Genomic DNA, 18,331 nt, shown 5'->3' on the forward strand with positions numbered 1-18,331 from the left:
TGAAAGCAGCATATTGTCACCAGTTAAAGCGTCATCAAACGGCCGTTTACTGCTCGTTTAATGTGTTGATCATCTAAAAAGCGATGCGTTTAGTTAGTTAAATGCTCATTATTAGATAAATGTGAGGAATATAACTAACAAGCATACTAAATTCAGACTAAAATGACGAACTAACCGGCAGTGACCGTTTGAACTTGTGGGCGTAAACGTGCGCGGGTGTGCGACTGCGCGTGATTTTGGAATGCAGCGACCCTGAACACACCACGGCGGTTTGGATAGCTGGTTGAAGTTACAGGTGAGTTAACGGGAATAGTCATGTCTTTATCTGCCGTTAAACTTGAGATAAAACGTAATCGAACATTGCAAACACACGTTTGTCTGGTTTGTAAAAGGGGTCGATTGTTGGCCGCTGAAATATCAAAACTTTATTTGACTGCTAACGTTAGCTGCCAACTAACAGCTAGCTAGCTAGTGTTGGCCACTTAGCTAACGTTAGCCAGCTTTGGCCGTTAAAACCGTTAGCCGTTTGACAGCCAGCTTTGGCCGTTAAAACCGTTAGCCGTTAGACAGCCAGCTTTAGCCGTTAAAACCGTTAGCCGTTAGACAGCCAGCTTTAGCCGTTAAAACCGTTAGCCGTTAGCCAGCTTTGGCCGTTAAAGCCGTTAGACAGTCAGCTTTAGCCGTTAAAACCGTTAGCCGTTAGCCAGCTTTAGCCGTTAAAACCGTTGGCCGATAGACAGTCAGCTTTAGCCGTTAAAACCGTTAGCCGTTAGACAGCCAGCTTTGGCCGTTAAAACTGTTAGCCGTTAGACAGCCAGCTTTAGCCGTTAAAACCGTTAGCCAGCTTTAGCCGTTAAAACCGTTAGCCGATAGACAGCCAGCTTTAGCCGTTAAAACCGTTAGCCAGCAAGTTCGACCATCCAACAGCCAGTTTAGCGGCAGACCTCCGTTGTGGGACCAGACATGTTGTCTCCGTGGAGGTAAGAGTCTGCTAATGGATGTCTAGCTGTGCAACAATAAGGCTACTTTGATAACACGTGGAAAATAGACGCACAAAACTTTACCATGTTGTTGTAGACAAAGGAGGACGGTCTGCATGACGGATAATAATAATGCACTATATTCACTTCTAACAGTCTCTTCTGCACTATATTCACTTTAGGACATACTCTTCTGCACTATATTCACCTCTAACAGTCTCTTCTGCACTATATTCACTTTAGGACATACTCTTCTGCACTATATTCACCTCTAACAGTCTCTTCTGCACTATATTCACCTCTAACAGTCTCTTCTGCACTATATTCACCTCTAACATACTCTTCTGCACTATATTCACCTCTAACAGTCTCTTCTGCACTATATTCACCTCTAACAGTCTCTTCTGCACTATATTCACCTCTAACATACTCTTCTGCACTATATTCACCTCTAACAGTCTCTTCTGCACTATATTCACCTCTAACATACTCTTCTGCACTATATTCACCTCTAACAGTCTCTTCTGCACTATATTCACCTCTAACATACTCTTCTGCACTATATTCACCTCTAACAGTCTCTTCTGCACTATATTCACTTCTAACAGTCTCTTCTGCACTATATTCACCTCTAACATACTCTTCTGCACTATATTCACCTCTAACAGTCTCTTCTGCACTATATTCACCTCTAACAGTCTCTTCTGCACTATATTCACTTCTAACAGTCTCTTCTGCACTATATTCACCTCTAACATACTCTTCTGCACTATATTCACCTCTAACAGTCTCTTCTGCACTATATTCACCTCTAACAGTCTCTTCTGCACTATATTCACCTCTAACAGTCTCTTCTGCACTATATTCACTTCTAACAGTCTCTTCTGCACTATATTCACCTCTAACAGTCTCTTCTGCACTATATTCACCTCTAACAGTCTCTTCTGCACTATATTCACCTCTAACAGTCTCTTCTGCACTATATTCACCTCTAACATACTCTTCTGCACTATATTCACCTCTAACAGTCTCTTCTGCACTATATTCACCTCTAACAGTCTCTTCTGCACTATATTCACCTCTAACAGTCTCTTCTGCACTATATTCACTTCTAACAGTCTCTTCTGCACTATATTCACCTCTAACATACTCTTCTGCACTATATTCACCTCTAACAGTCTCTTCTGCACTATATTCACCTCTAACAGTCTCTTCTGCACTATATTCACCTCTAACAGTCTCTTCTGCACTATATTCACTTCTAACAGTCTCTTCTGCACTATATTCACCTCTAACAGTCTCTTCTGCACTATATTCACCTCTAACAGTCTCTTCTGCACTATATTCACCTCTAACAGTCTCTTCTGCACTATATTCACCTCTAACATACTCTTCTGCACTATATTCACTTTAGGACATACTCTCCTATATATCCCAATAGCTTTTTGGCTGATAGGTGGGTATACTGTAAACCACCAGAAAATGAGGTGGGTATACTCTGTATACCTGCATATACCCTCCACTACACCACTGGCTGTACTGTACTTGTGCATTTCTAACCCCACTGACTTTTATGTCTGTGTTGTTTCTTTTTTTTCAGTGTGAATTCGCCAGGATGTCGGACAGCGAGTCCATCAAGAAGATGTTGCGGTCTGTACTTCAGTCCAGCAAGGCTGGCGTGTCTATCAACACCCTCCAGTCAGAGTACCGGTCACTGTGCGGAGAGAGCATCCCGCTGAAGAAGCTGGGCTACTCAAAACTGGAGGACTACCTCGCGAGCATCCCCTCTGTGGTCCGCCTGGAGCACCGCATGGGTGAGGTGAGGGCAGATTTCTTTTAGAAATTGACCCAAATTTAAGGCCATTGTCACCTGGTCCTGGTCCTGGTCCTGGTCCTGGTCCTGGTCCTGGTCCTGGTCCTGGTCCTGGTCCCTATTCCTCTGCCTTAGGTCAGCTAGTATCTGCACACAACTGAGAAACTCCCGTCAAAAAGTTCTTTGTAGTTCATCCAATTTTTGCTAAATCTAATGCAGTGTGCCGACTTTTACACTGCATTTTGTGAATTTATAACAACACAATGAATCTGCTCTGTAGATGAAATGCTTTGCTGTAGTTTGTCGAGAGACAGCCCACATTGCTGAGCTGGTGGCCAGGCAGAAGAGCTCCAAGAAATCTGGTCGTTCTCAATTCGTCAACTGCAAGATGAGATTCAAACCTTCCAACCCATACACGCTCAATGGTAGGAGACACTTGTCACTTCTTACATCAGGGCTCTATCTCTGCAAAGGGTTTTATGAAAACAAGGGATGAGAGGTGCAGACATTAATCTCCAAAATCCTCCTTTGTCATTCATCAAACCTTTCTCTGTATCCTACCTTCTTTTTTCACCCTAACCTGACCTATTATCATCCTTTCCATGCATTTAGTGCGTCCGAGGTCCTCTCTCCGCCAACCTTCAGCCGGTGGTGCGTCTAACTGGTTATCAAACCGTTCTGGGTCCCATGGCGGCCACAGAGGCTTCAGCTCCTCAGGTGACTACAGGTAAACGATAACAGTTTTCATCCAGAAATGATGAGCAGTAGCTGCACTTACAACTTGGTGACACCACCACACAGCAGCCTCATTATGCAATTGCTGTCAGAACCCAAGTGGCGTTTGCTCTCTGCAATTGCCATTCTCTGTCACCCATGCTTTGAATAATATGTTGGAATTTATTCTTCAGTCTGTGCATCATTTTAAGTGAATTTCTAAACGAATAAGCCAGAGTTTTTGCTTGTGTTCTCCCCAAACATCAGGCTGTCGGACCAAAGATTAAGCTATATGACCCCTGTCGAGCGAAGCCAATCGGCTCCTCCGACGACTCCTCAACCAGCTGTAAAACAGAGTTTCATCCCTGACAGGTGAACATGCATACATGTGGGCAAACCCTATTCAGCTAAACTCAGCTCTGTTCAATCAAAAATTTGATTCTTCTACTATATATCCCGCATTAATTTCAGGCAATTATGCATTTTCTGTGTATGAGTCATACACATAAGTATAAAAGCCACACCACTTTTTTAAAAGTACTTAATGCTAAAATATTGCACTGGGCGATTTTAATATATTATCAGTGATATAGTAAAAAAAAACTGTTCTTAGTTGAGTCTCAAAATATGGACCACTAGACTAACCTGTATTAGCTTATTATTGTATGAAGAACTGCAGCAGGACGTTTGTATTGAATTATGGCTTGTTGCTGTGAAGAGCACATTATACTTATGTGTTGCCAACAGGAAAGGGAAGAGCTTGTCAAACTGTCAGCAGCCCAGAGGTATGTAGGGCATTTTTTGGTGTGTATCTTTATCAATTTCACAACATTTAACCGATTCCCTTTAGAATAAAATCTGGGTTTCAATAATTAGATTATTTGTAGAACAAGCAGATTTTTTGGGGGGGTATTCTGAATGTCATATTTTAAAGTGTTTGACCCACTTCTTGTTTCATATGTGCATGTTTTTCACCCTTTGAGAATTCTGTTGGTCCACCAGAAGCGACATGGGGTTGGGTGGCAGCAACCAGCACTAAATTCATAACCAACAACTCTATATTAATGCATCATTCAGGCAGATTCAATCATTCTGCACTTTGAAATGCATTTCCATACAAAGATTAAAATATATTCCTTCTTCCTTTTGTATAATTTTTCACAGAGAAGCCTCCTCAACAAGTCTCCAGACCCGGCCAATCCCTGGTAAGAAAAAAAACCTTTTTGTGTGCTTACTGTGTCCATTCAAAGTGGTTTAATGATGATGTCATCTTATGCTGAATGTAACCAAAACAAAATAAATGTGTCTAAATGGTAACAAGAACATCAAATCATCTATTATCGGTGGGCCTCAGAGCGCCATCTAGTGGGCCGCGGAGGCAGTGGTACTAGATTATTTTTTTTTTATTATTTAGCAAAGTGAACAGGTAAAACCTAAAGGAGGTAAGATGCCAGCTGCCATAAAACCAAAGCCTATTGAAGGAGGCTGAGACACGGGCGGACACGGGTCTTGTATTGGGTATAACACATGCGCAGTGTAACTGGAGCTGCGGTCGTGCGTTGCGATCGGCTCAATTTCGGCGAGTGCAGAGCAAATATTACTGCGCATGTGCGGTACCCCGAAGACGCGTTGATTAAGTATGACCCAACCTCCTTCAATAGGCCTTGTGTAAAAACACCAAACATCATCAGGTAGAGACAAACGTGTTTGCCACTGTTAGCTAGCTAACATTCTGGGATGCAGTGACACAAAATGGATCGGTTTTTAAAGCGAAAAAGTGATGTGGGAGACAACTCTGCGCCAGTAAAAGCTCCGAAGCGTGTGGTGAGGAAATATGACCCTGAATACATTAAATTTGGATTCGTAATGGCAGGCAGTGATGCTGAGCCCAAGGCACCGTGTGTTGAATGTGGTGAAATCTTGTCAAATGAGGCGCTAAAACCATCGAAGCTCCAGAGACACTTAAACACAAAGCACCCAGGATGCGTCGAGAAGCCAAAAGAATATTTCCTAAGGAAAAGAGACGGGCTTCAGGCACAACAGAAAGTCATCACAACATTAACAACTCAGTCAAAAGCCACTTTGAAAGCTAGCTATATGGTTGCTGCTCGTGTAGCTCGTAGCAAGAAACCCTTTACGATTGCAGAGGAGCTTATTTTGCCAAGCGCTGTGGATATGTGCCGAGAGTTACTGGGGGAAGCCGCTGCAACCAAAATTCAGTCAATACCCCTCTCCAATGACACCGTGAGCAGAAGAATTATTGACATGAGTGATGACATCGAATGCCAACTTCTGGAAGGAATAAAGGCAAGCCCAAGTGTCTCACTGAGGGTAAGCAGAATATGTATTTTGGTCATTACAGCTGACAGTGGCATAACACATCTCTACAGCCCAGTTTATTATTTGTTGTATAAACATGTTAGGTTTTTTACTCATTTATTTGGGAAGGTGGTCCTCGGAAATGTTTTGACAATCACAAGTAGGCCTTCAATTGCAAAAGGTTGAGAACCCCTGTGTTAGACCAATCATTTACCTTTACAGATCATGCTGACTGCATTTACAAAAAAGCACAGCAAAGATTCTTCCTGCTGCGCAAGCTACAGAGTTTTGAGGTCAGCCAGTACACTTAAACAGAGTATACCAATCCCTAACTGAAAGTATACTCACTTTTAACATTGTGTCCTGGTTTGAGCACCTACGTATCAAAAGACAAAGCTTTCCAATGTCGTCAAACTGGGCACCACAATTACAGGCTTCAAACAGACCCCACTGTCCGTTCACCATGGCAAAGCAGTCCAACGCCTAGGTGGCAAAATCTTAGATGACCACAGCCATTCCTTAAATCAACGCTTTTAGCTACGGCCCTCAGGGCAAAGGTACAGAGTGTCCTGTGCAAAGAAAAACATCTATTAAAAAAATCGTTTGTCCTTGTTGCCATAAAGTATCTTAATCTGTAAGGACTCTGAAGCCAGCCTGCTACCTCAACACACAGCACTTTATATCTATTTATTTAACCTTGATTCAGTCCTGGTACATGGTGCTCCTTTTTAATGTAGCTTCTATTGGTGTGTTGTGTTTTTATGTGAATGTATTTTAATGTGTCCTGTCTGGATTTGATATGTTGCTTTAATGAACTCTTTTAATAGCAGTTTCTGCACATGCGAACCAAAGACAAATTTCTACTTTTTTGTACACGAAAAAAGCAGACAATAAAGTGTTTTCCTTCTACTCGAAATGACCTGACAGCTTACATTTGAGTTGCAGTGCATTGCATTTTGTGTTGTCCTAATTACATCCCTAATAAAATACATGTGTTGAGAGTAAATCAAATGGTAAATCCAAATTGAATAGCACGGCCCTACTGCTCTGTTTATGTAGAACAACGGGAGGAACGGGCTCTACTCGCCTTTATATTTAGTCTGTTAAAATCCAACCAGGAGCTAAAGTTCACTGAATTAACATATTAGACAAACCCTCAAAAATGTTCTTCTTGCATGTTTATTTTACATATTGTTTATGTATGTAGCACTTGTGCCATACTTTTATCAGTAACATCGCAGCAGCTCTTTTCCATCAGCTCTTTTAATGAGTTTATTTTGTACGTACATGATTATAGTTTATTTATTTGATTTGAAAGCTCAATCATAAAAGCATGGGGGCGTACGTGTAGTGATCAATCATCTGAAATCTCCCCTTGCAGTCTTGTGTGTATGACGTGGAGCTGGTGCAGAGCAAAATGACTCAGCTCCTGGAGAAATACGACCGTGGATTGTGGATGTCGAAACTATCAGGGGTCTACTTCCAAATGTTCGGTGAGAAGCTCCACCCTCAGGCGCTCATAGATCTGGAAAAGTGGCAACACATCAGTTTGGTGAGTCAGTAACATTAATATGTACATGTGCAACTAATAATACCCCCATTTAAACAAAGTAGGTATTATGAAGCCTTGTGAGTCTAATGTATGAAGCCTATACATCTGGCCTTTGGGGGGGAAATTATTTGACATTATTTAAACACACAAGTTGATAAAGGTAGTTGTTAGGGTTGAAGTAGAAAAACTGTTTTCCAAATACATTTGGAGGGTCCATCAGAAGTTTTTTTTTTTTTCAATACCTGCCCCCAACCTTAACAGGAACTAATGAGTTCAAATCTTTCCTTTGTCGTCTGGCCTTCACAGGTGGAGCAACCTCCCAGCACCAACCGAGCTGATCGCTTGATCTACCCTCCCCTGCCTCCTAAGCCTTGTGTTGTCCCTAGAAGTAGCACCATCACCAACATGCTTCTAACATCCCCCACCGATTCAGGAACCACCATCCCACCCATTTCTTCACGTCACTCAACACCTGACCAACCTTCCACCCCCGTCCCCCCACCCCCTGTCCCTAAACCTAGAGTTTTCCTCCCAAACCTCTTGGCTAAGCCCACCTTCGTTTTTCCTACACAACCCGTTGCTGCCCCTTCAGGCAAGTTGTCGTATTCAGTCACATTGCGCAGCCCTGCCCACAACCCAGCTCTTGCTCCGCTGCGGGCCCACCGTGTTAATCTCGCAGCCAATGGTGGACGGAAAGATAATCACAACTGGCCTACAACTACTCTCAACCACAACCAAAACACACGGCCCTTAGCCCCTACCTGGACAGGCCCTGCATCAACCAACGCTCCTCCACTAGCGTCCTCCCTCCATCCTGGCCCTGAAATTGTACCCCTTTTGAAGGCCACCTTCTCCCCCACGTCCGATTATGTCCCTTGTCCTCCCCCAAAATCTTCTGCTGCCGTCGTGTCAACTGAGGTGCGTCAGAGAATAAGTGAGCTTCTGTCCAAGTACAGTCAAGGTCTGTGGGCCCATGCTTTGTCCAAACTCTATATGGACACATACAAGACGCCATTCCCCCAACATGTTCTGGACAACTTGTCTCTTTTGCTGGATATGTGCAATGTGGAGTACCCCATACCGCATGACAAGAAGAAGGTAAGTGAATGAGATGACGCCATGTATACCAGACTTAACACAATGTGCAAGTGAAGTGTGTGAGTTACTTACCTTATCCTCACAGTTAATGCTCACGCACTCACCAGTGACAAGTGAACCTTGATAAGTTGGAGTAACTTATCACTTGCCTGATTGATCGGTGTGGATAAAATGTTTCCAACAGTAACAAGGATTTTTTTTTTCACCTTCAGTTTTTTAGGGAGCTCGGGCACATCCTTCCTGCTAACCTGTTTGTCTTAAAATATTTGTATCTATTGATGCTTGTCGTTGATGTACTTTCCTGTGGTCAGGCCATCCTGTATAACTTCAGCAGAGCAGACACGGAAGCCACAGACAGCCAAGAAAGGCAGCAGGGCAGAAGCCATCCCCTTCCCTCTGGTCTGGAGGTCTTGGCTCCTGTGGTGCCTCCCTGTCTGGTTCTTCCCTCAGAGCAGTACCCCTCTGTGCTGATTACTGATGCCAAGAGCAGCAATGCTGTTACTGTAAGGTGAGACATGAATGTAATTAATTGTGTAACATAGGTACACACAACATAAGAGTGGTTCACCTGCCAGTGGAAAAAAAACAACTTTAAACTAATATGTGACACCGTGATGCTAACACACGCTAACTGCTATCAGTCATACCAGAGGAGCGGACGGGCCACGGCTCCAATGTTTTGAATTTGGACTGCTGTTTCCCATTTTAAAACACCAGCTGTCAGTCCTACATAATGCTCCTTTAAGAATAATTTAAAGCTTTGTGAGTATTTTTTTTATTACAAAAATATTTTTGAGTGACGTAGGTGACCTATACATCGTGTATTGAACTAACAAGCTTATTTGAGTGTAGGACGGTTGCTCATAATGTCAGTGCCATACAAGAAGAGATATCTTTTGCTTAAAATTAAAAGAAATGATTAGAAAACATCTTTATCTCAATTCTCCACCGTGATCTGCCAGCAGCAGCTACTGCAGAACATATATTGTCTAATATAATCGAAAATGCAGCAGTTGCAGGTTTTGACCTTCTATCCAGTATGCCAATATTGTGTTTTAAGTTATTACTTTGAACATGCTCCAGCTAATATTAACTATTAACACAACTGGCTACACTATCAGGCTTACTAGGACGTGCAGAATAATTTTACTCTCTCAAACAGCTTAATATTTCTATCTTAAGATGAAAACATGAAAACAAAATATGACCAAACACTGCTTTGTGCTTTGTTAATGCAACATCCAGGTTACTGTTTTTGACGACTACCATGCACAGATTGAGAAAAGTTTGTCTCTCTGTTCAGGTATGTGGGTGAGAACTACTCCACTGCCCAGGAGGCCATGGAGGAGGCCATGCGCTCTTTCTACAGCAAAAGCTCCAACCACCATCCTCTGTCTAAACCTGTTGTTGGTCAGCTGGTAGCAGTCAGAGGGGAGGATGGAGACGAGCTGGCAAGAGCTCAAGTCATAGAGGTTACGGCCCCTAACAAGGTCAAGGTAATTCATTTAGATAGCTGTGAAGTTGATTTTAATTTTAAAAACAAACAAAAAAAACTAGAAAATGTCAAGGGCTTGAATACTTTTTAGCACTTAGGGACACAGCTTGTGGTGATTTTCAGTTTGTCGGAGGAAGATATTCGGTAGCTACAGGAGGGGTCAGTGTTTCTGCAGCAAAAGAGCTTTTGTCTGTCTGTCTGTCTGTTTGCCAGGTATACTATGTGGACTATGGCTTTTCTGTGGAAACCAGTGGGAATAATCTACTGAAGCTGCACCAGGACTTCCTCTCTCTGCCCTTCCAGGCTAGCAGCGTTAGACTTGCAGGTACATAGAGGATAATGAAATGACTGATAATGAATTGCTTTTGTGTAACTGATGTAGATGAAAGCATACAGACATCGAAACAGAACGGGCAAAACATTAATATCGGCCAATGGCCCTCCTCCCTCTTCTTCCCATCCTGTTTTTTTTTTTCTTTCTCCCAGGTCTAGAGGCATTCAAATCCCATCCACTGGTGCGGTCTTCTCTGGACAAGTTGGCAGTCGGAAAGATCCTGCTGATGGAGACATTAGAGCCGTGTCAACAGAATGAGACGCCTTTGGCAGTGCTCTACGACACTTCGCAGGATGATGACATCAACATCAACTCCACCTGCCTGAAGGCTCTCCAGGACGTGACCATGAACAACCCTCTGACTGTAAGGATGGCGGGGCTAACTACTAGTATAGTGTGATGTATAAGATCAAGGACAGCCCTCTCTTAGAATAGCAGAGCAGATTGTGCATGTGTTTAACAAACACGCATGTATAAATCCTATTAAATAGCTGCACATTTCTGTTGACATCATAGTGTAGCTCCACCAGTGAGTGGCGCTGTTGTACCGTTCTCATATTGGTCTGTCTGTGTTGTGGGAACTCAAGAATTTATAGGTCTCCATTCAGTTGGAATTAAAACCAGCAGCTGGTTAGTCATGATTGTGAGGTCAATCCTCCCTGTGTAATCTAACATGAATCTCTGTGTTGCCTGTAGGTAAATGTTACCTATCAGGATGTGTGTGTCACAAATGTGTGTGCAGATGGTATCATCTACTGCCAGCTGCCCTCAAGAGGAACTGCACGACTCAGCAAGTTACTGGAAGCAACGGAGACCTTCATCTCCCAGGTTAACAAGACCTCCATTCGCATTAGCACTTAAGTGTTGTAGAGCATTTCATGTTTTACAGTGTAACATTTTTGGTTTAGGTACCCTGAAAGTGCTTGAAAAGTGTGTGAATTTTACCCGTATAAAGCTGTACTTGGAATACCAGCGGTGTAGTTTTTAGGTGTCTGCTCAGCGGGCTGCTTGACGCAGAGAGAGGCTGTTCTCATCTCGAGAGCACAGGTTTGAATTAACTGTTTAGTCACTGTTTAAATGATCTTAACCACAGTAAATTCACTGAATTATATAGCACTTTTCACAGCTCAGAAGTGATAAAAACAGGCCTGTAAGATGGGATCTGCACCATGTTTTTGTTGAGTCGTGCTAGTGCTGACGCAGGCAGGCAAACAAGGTTTTACAGTCATTAAGATGTGATGTGATGAGGGATGACTTAATCCAAATATTTTGGAGCTAGAGTAAACCCACACTGAATCACAAACACTGTTGCAACTTGCCACACATCTTTGAAACCTTTCGAGCATGTTGCAATGGATGCCACATCCCAATCTGTGATGTTCTTTTGATAGCTGGTGATGATCAATCATGTGAAGTCAGACATCCCTCACTGCGGTGTGGCTTCATCAAAGTTGAAACCATCCCTCTGATTCCCAACACGCAAACTAGTTGACCCAGTAGTAGAGGTGAAATGCTCTCTCCTGTTTGTTCGGAGCAGGTGGCCAGGCATTACACAGTGCATCCTTAATGGTTTGGCTCCCAAATACGTTTAGTTTTAGGTCATGGGGTGGTGTTTTTTTTCCTGTATCTAGCGTTCACAGACCGCTCTTGTTAATTACCGTTGTTATTTCAGTCTCTTGTTTAAGGTTTTTGGCATTTCACAAATGCAGCTGCTGCGTTTGATTTCAACCGTAAAAGTCCCCTCAGGAAAGAATGACGGTCTTTATAGTTGTGTCTTTGTAAATATTCCTACCAGATGACGTCTGAGTCTCTGGTGTCCAGACCCTTCAGTGGCAAGGTCTGTCTGGCCCGCCACAAAGGAATGTGGTCCAGAGTGGAGGTAAGAACAGAATCATTAACATTGATTTTCTTGAAAAAATTATTTTGGACATTGAAAGTTATTAGGGTATTGTATTGTTGACCAGACAGTTTGAGGTCATATTTCTTTGGCACCCACTCATTGATGTTGCTCTTGTTTTCAGATCACCAACATCTACGGCAACAGAGTGATCGAGATCCTCTTCATTGACTTGGGTGTCCCAGCGACTGTAGAGGTCACTGATCTCCGAGAGATCCCACCTCCTTCCCTCAAAAACTTTACCATCATCCCACCACTGGTCAGTTGTTTGGATGCACCTCAATCTTCAACCAATCGAATGGCTGGAGAAGCATCCTTTCATCTGCGCATTGATTTGAAGCTCCTGTCTATACTTACATTTTTTTTATCCTTTTTAAAAGATATACATAATCTTTTTGATTTGTGGACAATGAAGCCAGGCAGACTGTCATTGTGCATTCAGTGATGTCCATTCAACCTTTTTTAGAAATTAATCAGTGATAAAATTACACGGATTTGCTTCAGGGGACACTATAAAACAGAGACTAAGGATTTAGATTCATGATACATCGTTAGTGTGAATTGCTGTTTTGTTGAACATCAACAAACAAAGTTGTTTGTAACACACATAAAGGTGCATAGTTTTTTTTTTTTTGTGTATCTCTTCAGGCTATCAAATGTCGCCTGGCTGACGTCACAGTTCCAGAGGGAGACTGGAGCCCAGAGGCCGTTCTGTGGGTGAAGGAAGCGGTCCTGGACTCTAAAGACTGTAAAATGAAGGTAATATACTGTAACAACTTCACTTATATTTGTCCTGTATTTCCCACAACGATTGCTGCTGCAGGACAAACATGCAATAAATATGGCAGGAAACTGCACTCAGTGGCCACTTTATTAGGTACACTTGTACCGCTGCTTGCTAAGATACGATAAAACTTTATTTATCTCAAGGGAAATTGCTGTGCAGCAGTTGCAATACAAAGTAGGAAGAATGCAAATGTAAAAAGTCGAACCTAACAATAAGGTGCAAATCCGAAATGTATTAAACAATATATACAATGCCAGTATGGCAATAACAGTATGGATCATAAAAATATAGACAAGTTAATGGTAGGGATCAGTTCAGATCAGATATGTATGTACAGTATAAAATCTGAGGTGTTAGGTAGTGTAAGAGTACAGGGTTAATACAGAATGTTCATGATTATGTCCATGATATTGCACTTAACGTCCCATTATGTCCAGTGAGTCAGTTCTAAGGAGTTGAGTTGCAATGATGAAAATCCTGAAATTGGGGATGTGGTGGAACGGGAGATTTGCAGCATGACTGTTCAGTTGACAAATCTGCATTAAAGCTTCAGTAGGCAACAATTTTTTGGCACCATTGAGCAAAAACTCCATAATAACCTCAGCATAATGTAATTCAAGTGTTCTGAGAGAAAACTAGACTTCTGCAGCTCCTCATGGCTCTGTTTTCAGGCTTCAGAAAATCTAGCCGGTGACGGGAGACTTTGACCAATCACAAGTCATTTCAGAGAGAGAGCGTTCCTATTGGCTGTGCTCTGGCTGGTGGGCGGTGCTTGGTATTTCCTCAGGAGATCTCATCACGGCTGCCGGGTCACAAACTTTCTAATTTTACAGCTAAACAGTACACTACAAGATGTTTCTGAAAACATTTGAGGAGGGAAATAGGCATTACATCGGAGTTTCCAAGTGATTGACTCGTGGCTCTCATAGACGGAAGCTGGATGGAAGTCTCCAGATCAGCTCTGATTGGTTGTTTTCCTCTGGTCTGTGAAACCCTGCAGATGCCATTAGGAGTACCGGAGGACACAGAGGAACATGATTTTTTTCAGATGACCGGTCTCATGCACTGTACTGTCAAGATATAGTGACCGTTTTATAAAAAAACACTTGCCCCATTTCTTTCCACTGCTGCTTTAACCATGTGATGCTTACATGTCAACATGGACCATAAATCCTAAAGAATGTTTCCAGCACCTTTTTGAATCCATCCACGAAGAATTCAGGCTGCTTGGGTGGCAAAGAGTGTCCTATTAGAAATGTGTACCCAATAAAGTGACCAGAGTGTGTGTTGATTAAGGGGCTTAACTGCTTGAAGCACAACAACAGTGGATAGTACAGCAGTTGTGTTGGTCTAGCTCCAAATATTCCAATTATAAACACTGCAAGTCAAGCTTACAAGTAAGACCGTGTTAGAGAACAATGCAAAACAATCACAGTCACCTCAGTGTCTCTAACTTTGTATATGTGCGTCTGTTTTTTCCCCCTTTGTTCCCTCATTTTAGATCTTGAAATTAGAGCAGCACAAAGGGGACTGTCTGGTCTATATGTACCTGTTCATTGGTGCTGACAGTCAGGAGCTGGACAAGAGCATCAACCATCAGCTGGCCCAGTCAGAGTTGTGGCAGAAACTCACAACACCGAACAACAACAACCACAACGCAATCACATGCAATAACGGCAGCCTGGATACAGGTAATACCGCACAAGACAAGACATTAAAACACACAAAGTCTATTCTGGGTCTGGGACGGTTCCCACTAACAGTCAGCATTGTTATACGAGGAGAAGTCTGGTCAAACTTTGCGCCTTTTTGAAAGAGTTTTGTTTGTTCTCCAAACTGTTCCACCATGTGAAGTCAAGGTAATAGCACGGTGAGACATTTTGTTGTTGTTTTGGATTTGCATTGAAGCAGTGACGATGAGGTTTTCCAAACTTCTAGGTCTCAGTGCTCTGGTAGAGAAGTTGAATCTGAACAGCCCAGTCCCAAACCCCATCGCCAAGGACTCAACCCGGCCTCTTCACGGAGCAGAGGACTCATCTTCTCCAGATACAACCACCCAAACTGGGATGCAGACACTTCCAATGCCCCCCCCACTGGAGTTCCCCCAGGTGTGTGGAGAAGGACAAACTTTCTGTAGGGGCTCATTTATCATGTGAGGAAAGCAGATGAAAAATGATGTATGTAGCGTCTCCATGCTACTAATTATCACCCTTATTATTTTATGATTCGTCATTTGTTTGTAGATTTCTATTCAAGAAAAAGATTTCTTTATGTAATGTGGATCAAATCCAAAGCAAACTTTTGTATTTTGTTAGCCTGTCACAATATTAACCGTCAGCATATACAGTTTGTATTTGCATATCTCCACTGTCACCAGACTCTAAACCGATAATCTCTTAACTCACCTGTACTAGTAGGCTGTAAGGTATTAAAGGTATAATATAATATATAATAATAATATGCCTTCAATTGAAACTCGTGAGCTTGTGTTTACAACATTGGAAGTCGTGTACACAATATGCTTGTCGTTCATGTGGTTAAGTCGTGAAGAACACCGCTGCTAAGCAATGGCAATATTAACGTTATTGTCAGTGTCTAGAAGCCACAGAGGCTAACAATTTAGCCACCTAGCAAGCGGTTACATAATGCAGGAATTGCAAAGGCATAATGACAGAGGAAAAAGATGAGATAGTTGAGAATATCAACATTTTCCTCAGACATAAACTTATGAAGAAAAACAATATACGGCAAAAATTAAAATATATAAATTTATTATGTACCAAAAAATGAACTTCCATGGCCTCCGCCATTTCTGACAACATCAACAAATACAAGTACCTACAAAAATAAAAGAAAAAAAAAGAAACCTCAGAATGTCTCCATTAGCTAAATAGAAACCGATATTTCAACAAAGCCGTGTGGTTATATTTATATGCACTTTATTCTCCTTTCTGTCTTCTTTCAGCCTGGTCAGAATATGGATGTGTTCGTGCCAGTGGCATGCCACCCTGGTTACTTTGTGCTGCAGCCGTGGCAGGACCTGCATAAGCTGGTGGTGTTGATGGGGGAGATGGTCCTCTACTATAACCAGATGACGAAGACTAACTCAGCCCCACACATCCAGAAAGGAGACGTCTACGCTGCCAAAATAGACAAGAAGTAGGTGACGTACAAACCTGACATTTATCAGACCTGTCGTGTTCCTTCATCACTGACACTGTCATTATGTCGTCATGGTTACATCTTTCTGTAAACTCATAATGATGATCATAAATCGAGAATGACACCTGTTTGAAATCTCACCGTTAAATCACATGAGCGCCTTAAACAGTAGATGATCTCATTAGATCTTGGAGCACTTTAGGATTTGGAGTTCATATTAACAGCAGTCCTGTGTTGTATGAGGATAAATACATATTAACAAAACGATTTGTAAATGAATGCATTATCTAGATTATGTAGTTGTTGTTACTTGTACTGACTGGTTGTGTGTGTCTCAGAGATTATGGGAGACCAGCTGTCTATTTTGTGCCGTTGTGAGGAAATGATGAAGAAAATGTAAACACATAAGGGTGCTATTGTCTGATTGTTGATGGCTTAACTGATGCATGCCTCTACCTAGTTGGCATCGCATACAGGTGAAGGGGATTCTGGCCAACGGGTTGGTTTCTGTCTTCGAGTTGGACTACGGCAAACACGAGCTGGTCCGCAGTACTCTCCTCAGGCCTCTGATAGAGGAGTTCAGACAGCTGCCCTTCCAGGCCATCACTGCACAACTTGCAGGTGAGTTGGATCATAATTCTCTGTGGCTTTACTGGTCCACGTGCGTTAAAGCTGTGTTATTTTATATGTAACGAGAAGTGTAATGAATTGCTATTTGACATTTAGCTACTTTTAGATTCATTACTTTTTCAGATTCAAATGTTGGTTACTCCACAAACTTTTTCCATCCCACTCAAAGCTTATTAGGTGATTTACTTCTTATTTATTTGTCAATATTAAACTAGATGTCCTCATTTGATGCAAGCAATCACCGGATACTTCTGTTTCCATACTCATTCCAAGCTAGTTGTAATGATACATTGCTGTTGATAAGGGGCTGCAACTAGGGTTCGAAAGGGTCGGTAAATTTCTGGAAAATTTCCAGTAATTTTCCGAAAGTTTTCCAAGGGAAGTTAAGCTTGGGAATTTGGGATTTCAAAAAAACAAAAACATACCTTTATAATAATTAACTTATTTGGATGGAATATACAAATGAAAAAACGGTAATACATGCCATAAGATGTAGATCTTATGGCATGTATTTTGTTGTGTTGTTGTCATGTCTTGGTTAAAAGAATGCCCATTTAATTGAGATGTAACCATGCCATACATTCAGCAGATTAACTACAGTTAATGGATTCCCGCCTTGATAACACAAGGTGGAGCAGCTTGAGTTATCGTTCTGATTACTAATGCCCTTTTCTGCAGATATGACACAGCACCAGTGGTCAGAGGAGGCCTCCATGTTATTCAGGAACCACGTGGAGGATCGAGCGCTGGTGGCCCAGGTGAAGAGTGTGTCGGAGGTTAAAGGTGAGCTGTGGGAACGCGGGATGACAGTTTACCTGGTGGACACTACAGTGGACGACAGTGACCTTTGGATTCACAGCATCATGGCCGACATCGGCGATGAGCTGTCTTCGGCATCCTGAGGCGTCTTCTCATGCATGTTGGTAAATTAACCAGCGAGCTGACTCTGTGACTGTGAGTCAAACAGTTCTTTTTATTTTCTAAAAATGGTGAAAGCACTGCGTGAACTTTGGAAGCCAAAAGTAAGTTTCTCTGCCCTTTTGTTCATTTCCAGCTTTCTGGATCTTTTTCCCAATCAAAGACTGTAAATAAGCCCTTTTTAATTTTGGGGTCATAGTCAAGGGCCATGTCAACTGGAGACAGGAGATGTTTTGTTAATGAGTTCCTTTTTTTCTAAATTTAACGACTACTGAATGCAGTTGTACAAAATTAATAAAAAGATGGAAAATGTTCCTCGCCACCAACTGTTAGTCTTGCCAGTCTTGCCAGTCTTACAAGTATTCAAGTAACTCACTTTAATTCATCAAAACCTTTTTTTGTTCCTTCAAGTTCAATTACCTGTGTTGCATGTTTTGTGTTATTTATTACTCTAATTCCACCATCTGATTTGTTTTCTTTTTGATGTTGGCTGTGCCTTATGCATGCGATGGTGTGGCTCATTTTGCACTTAATTTAGTGTGTGTGTATATAGAGTAGGTTTTTACATTAATTCAACTTAAATGACTTAAACTTCACTGATGGGAACATCTTGTTTATTATTATCCCGTGAT

At 42.1% G+C, this 18,331-nt stretch overlaps 1 protein-coding gene across 1 annotated transcript; it reads left to right on the forward strand.

Annotated features, from left to right (window-relative positions):
- The first annotated feature begins 37 nt into the window (after positions 1-37).
- Positions 38-18,000, forward strand: tdrd7a (tudor domain containing 7 a). The gene is made up of 22 exons (XM_074630704.1): positions 38-295; positions 2,581-2,799; positions 3,074-3,218; positions 3,406-3,520; positions 3,775-3,879; positions 4,255-4,292; positions 4,672-4,712; positions 7,208-7,378; positions 7,685-8,476; positions 8,788-8,984; positions 9,780-9,972; positions 10,185-10,296; positions 10,458-10,669; positions 11,002-11,133; positions 12,101-12,184; positions 12,327-12,461; positions 12,851-12,961; positions 14,491-14,680; positions 14,928-15,097; positions 15,955-16,148; positions 16,612-16,772; positions 17,460-18,000. The coding sequence occupies exons 2-22, from the start codon at positions 2,596-2,598 to the stop codon at positions 17,681-17,683; spliced, it is 3,726 nt and encodes a 1,241-aa protein (XP_074486805.1). The 5' UTR covers positions 38-295; positions 2,581-2,595; the 3' UTR covers positions 17,684-18,000.
- Positions 18,001-18,331: the final 331 nt, after the last annotated feature.

This window comes from Sebastes fasciatus, chromosome 3, assembly GCF_043250625.1.
Source record: "Sebastes fasciatus isolate fSebFas1 chromosome 3, fSebFas1.pri, whole genome shotgun sequence".
Lineage (NCBI taxonomy): Eukaryota > Metazoa > Chordata > Actinopteri > Perciformes > Sebastidae > Sebastes > Sebastes fasciatus.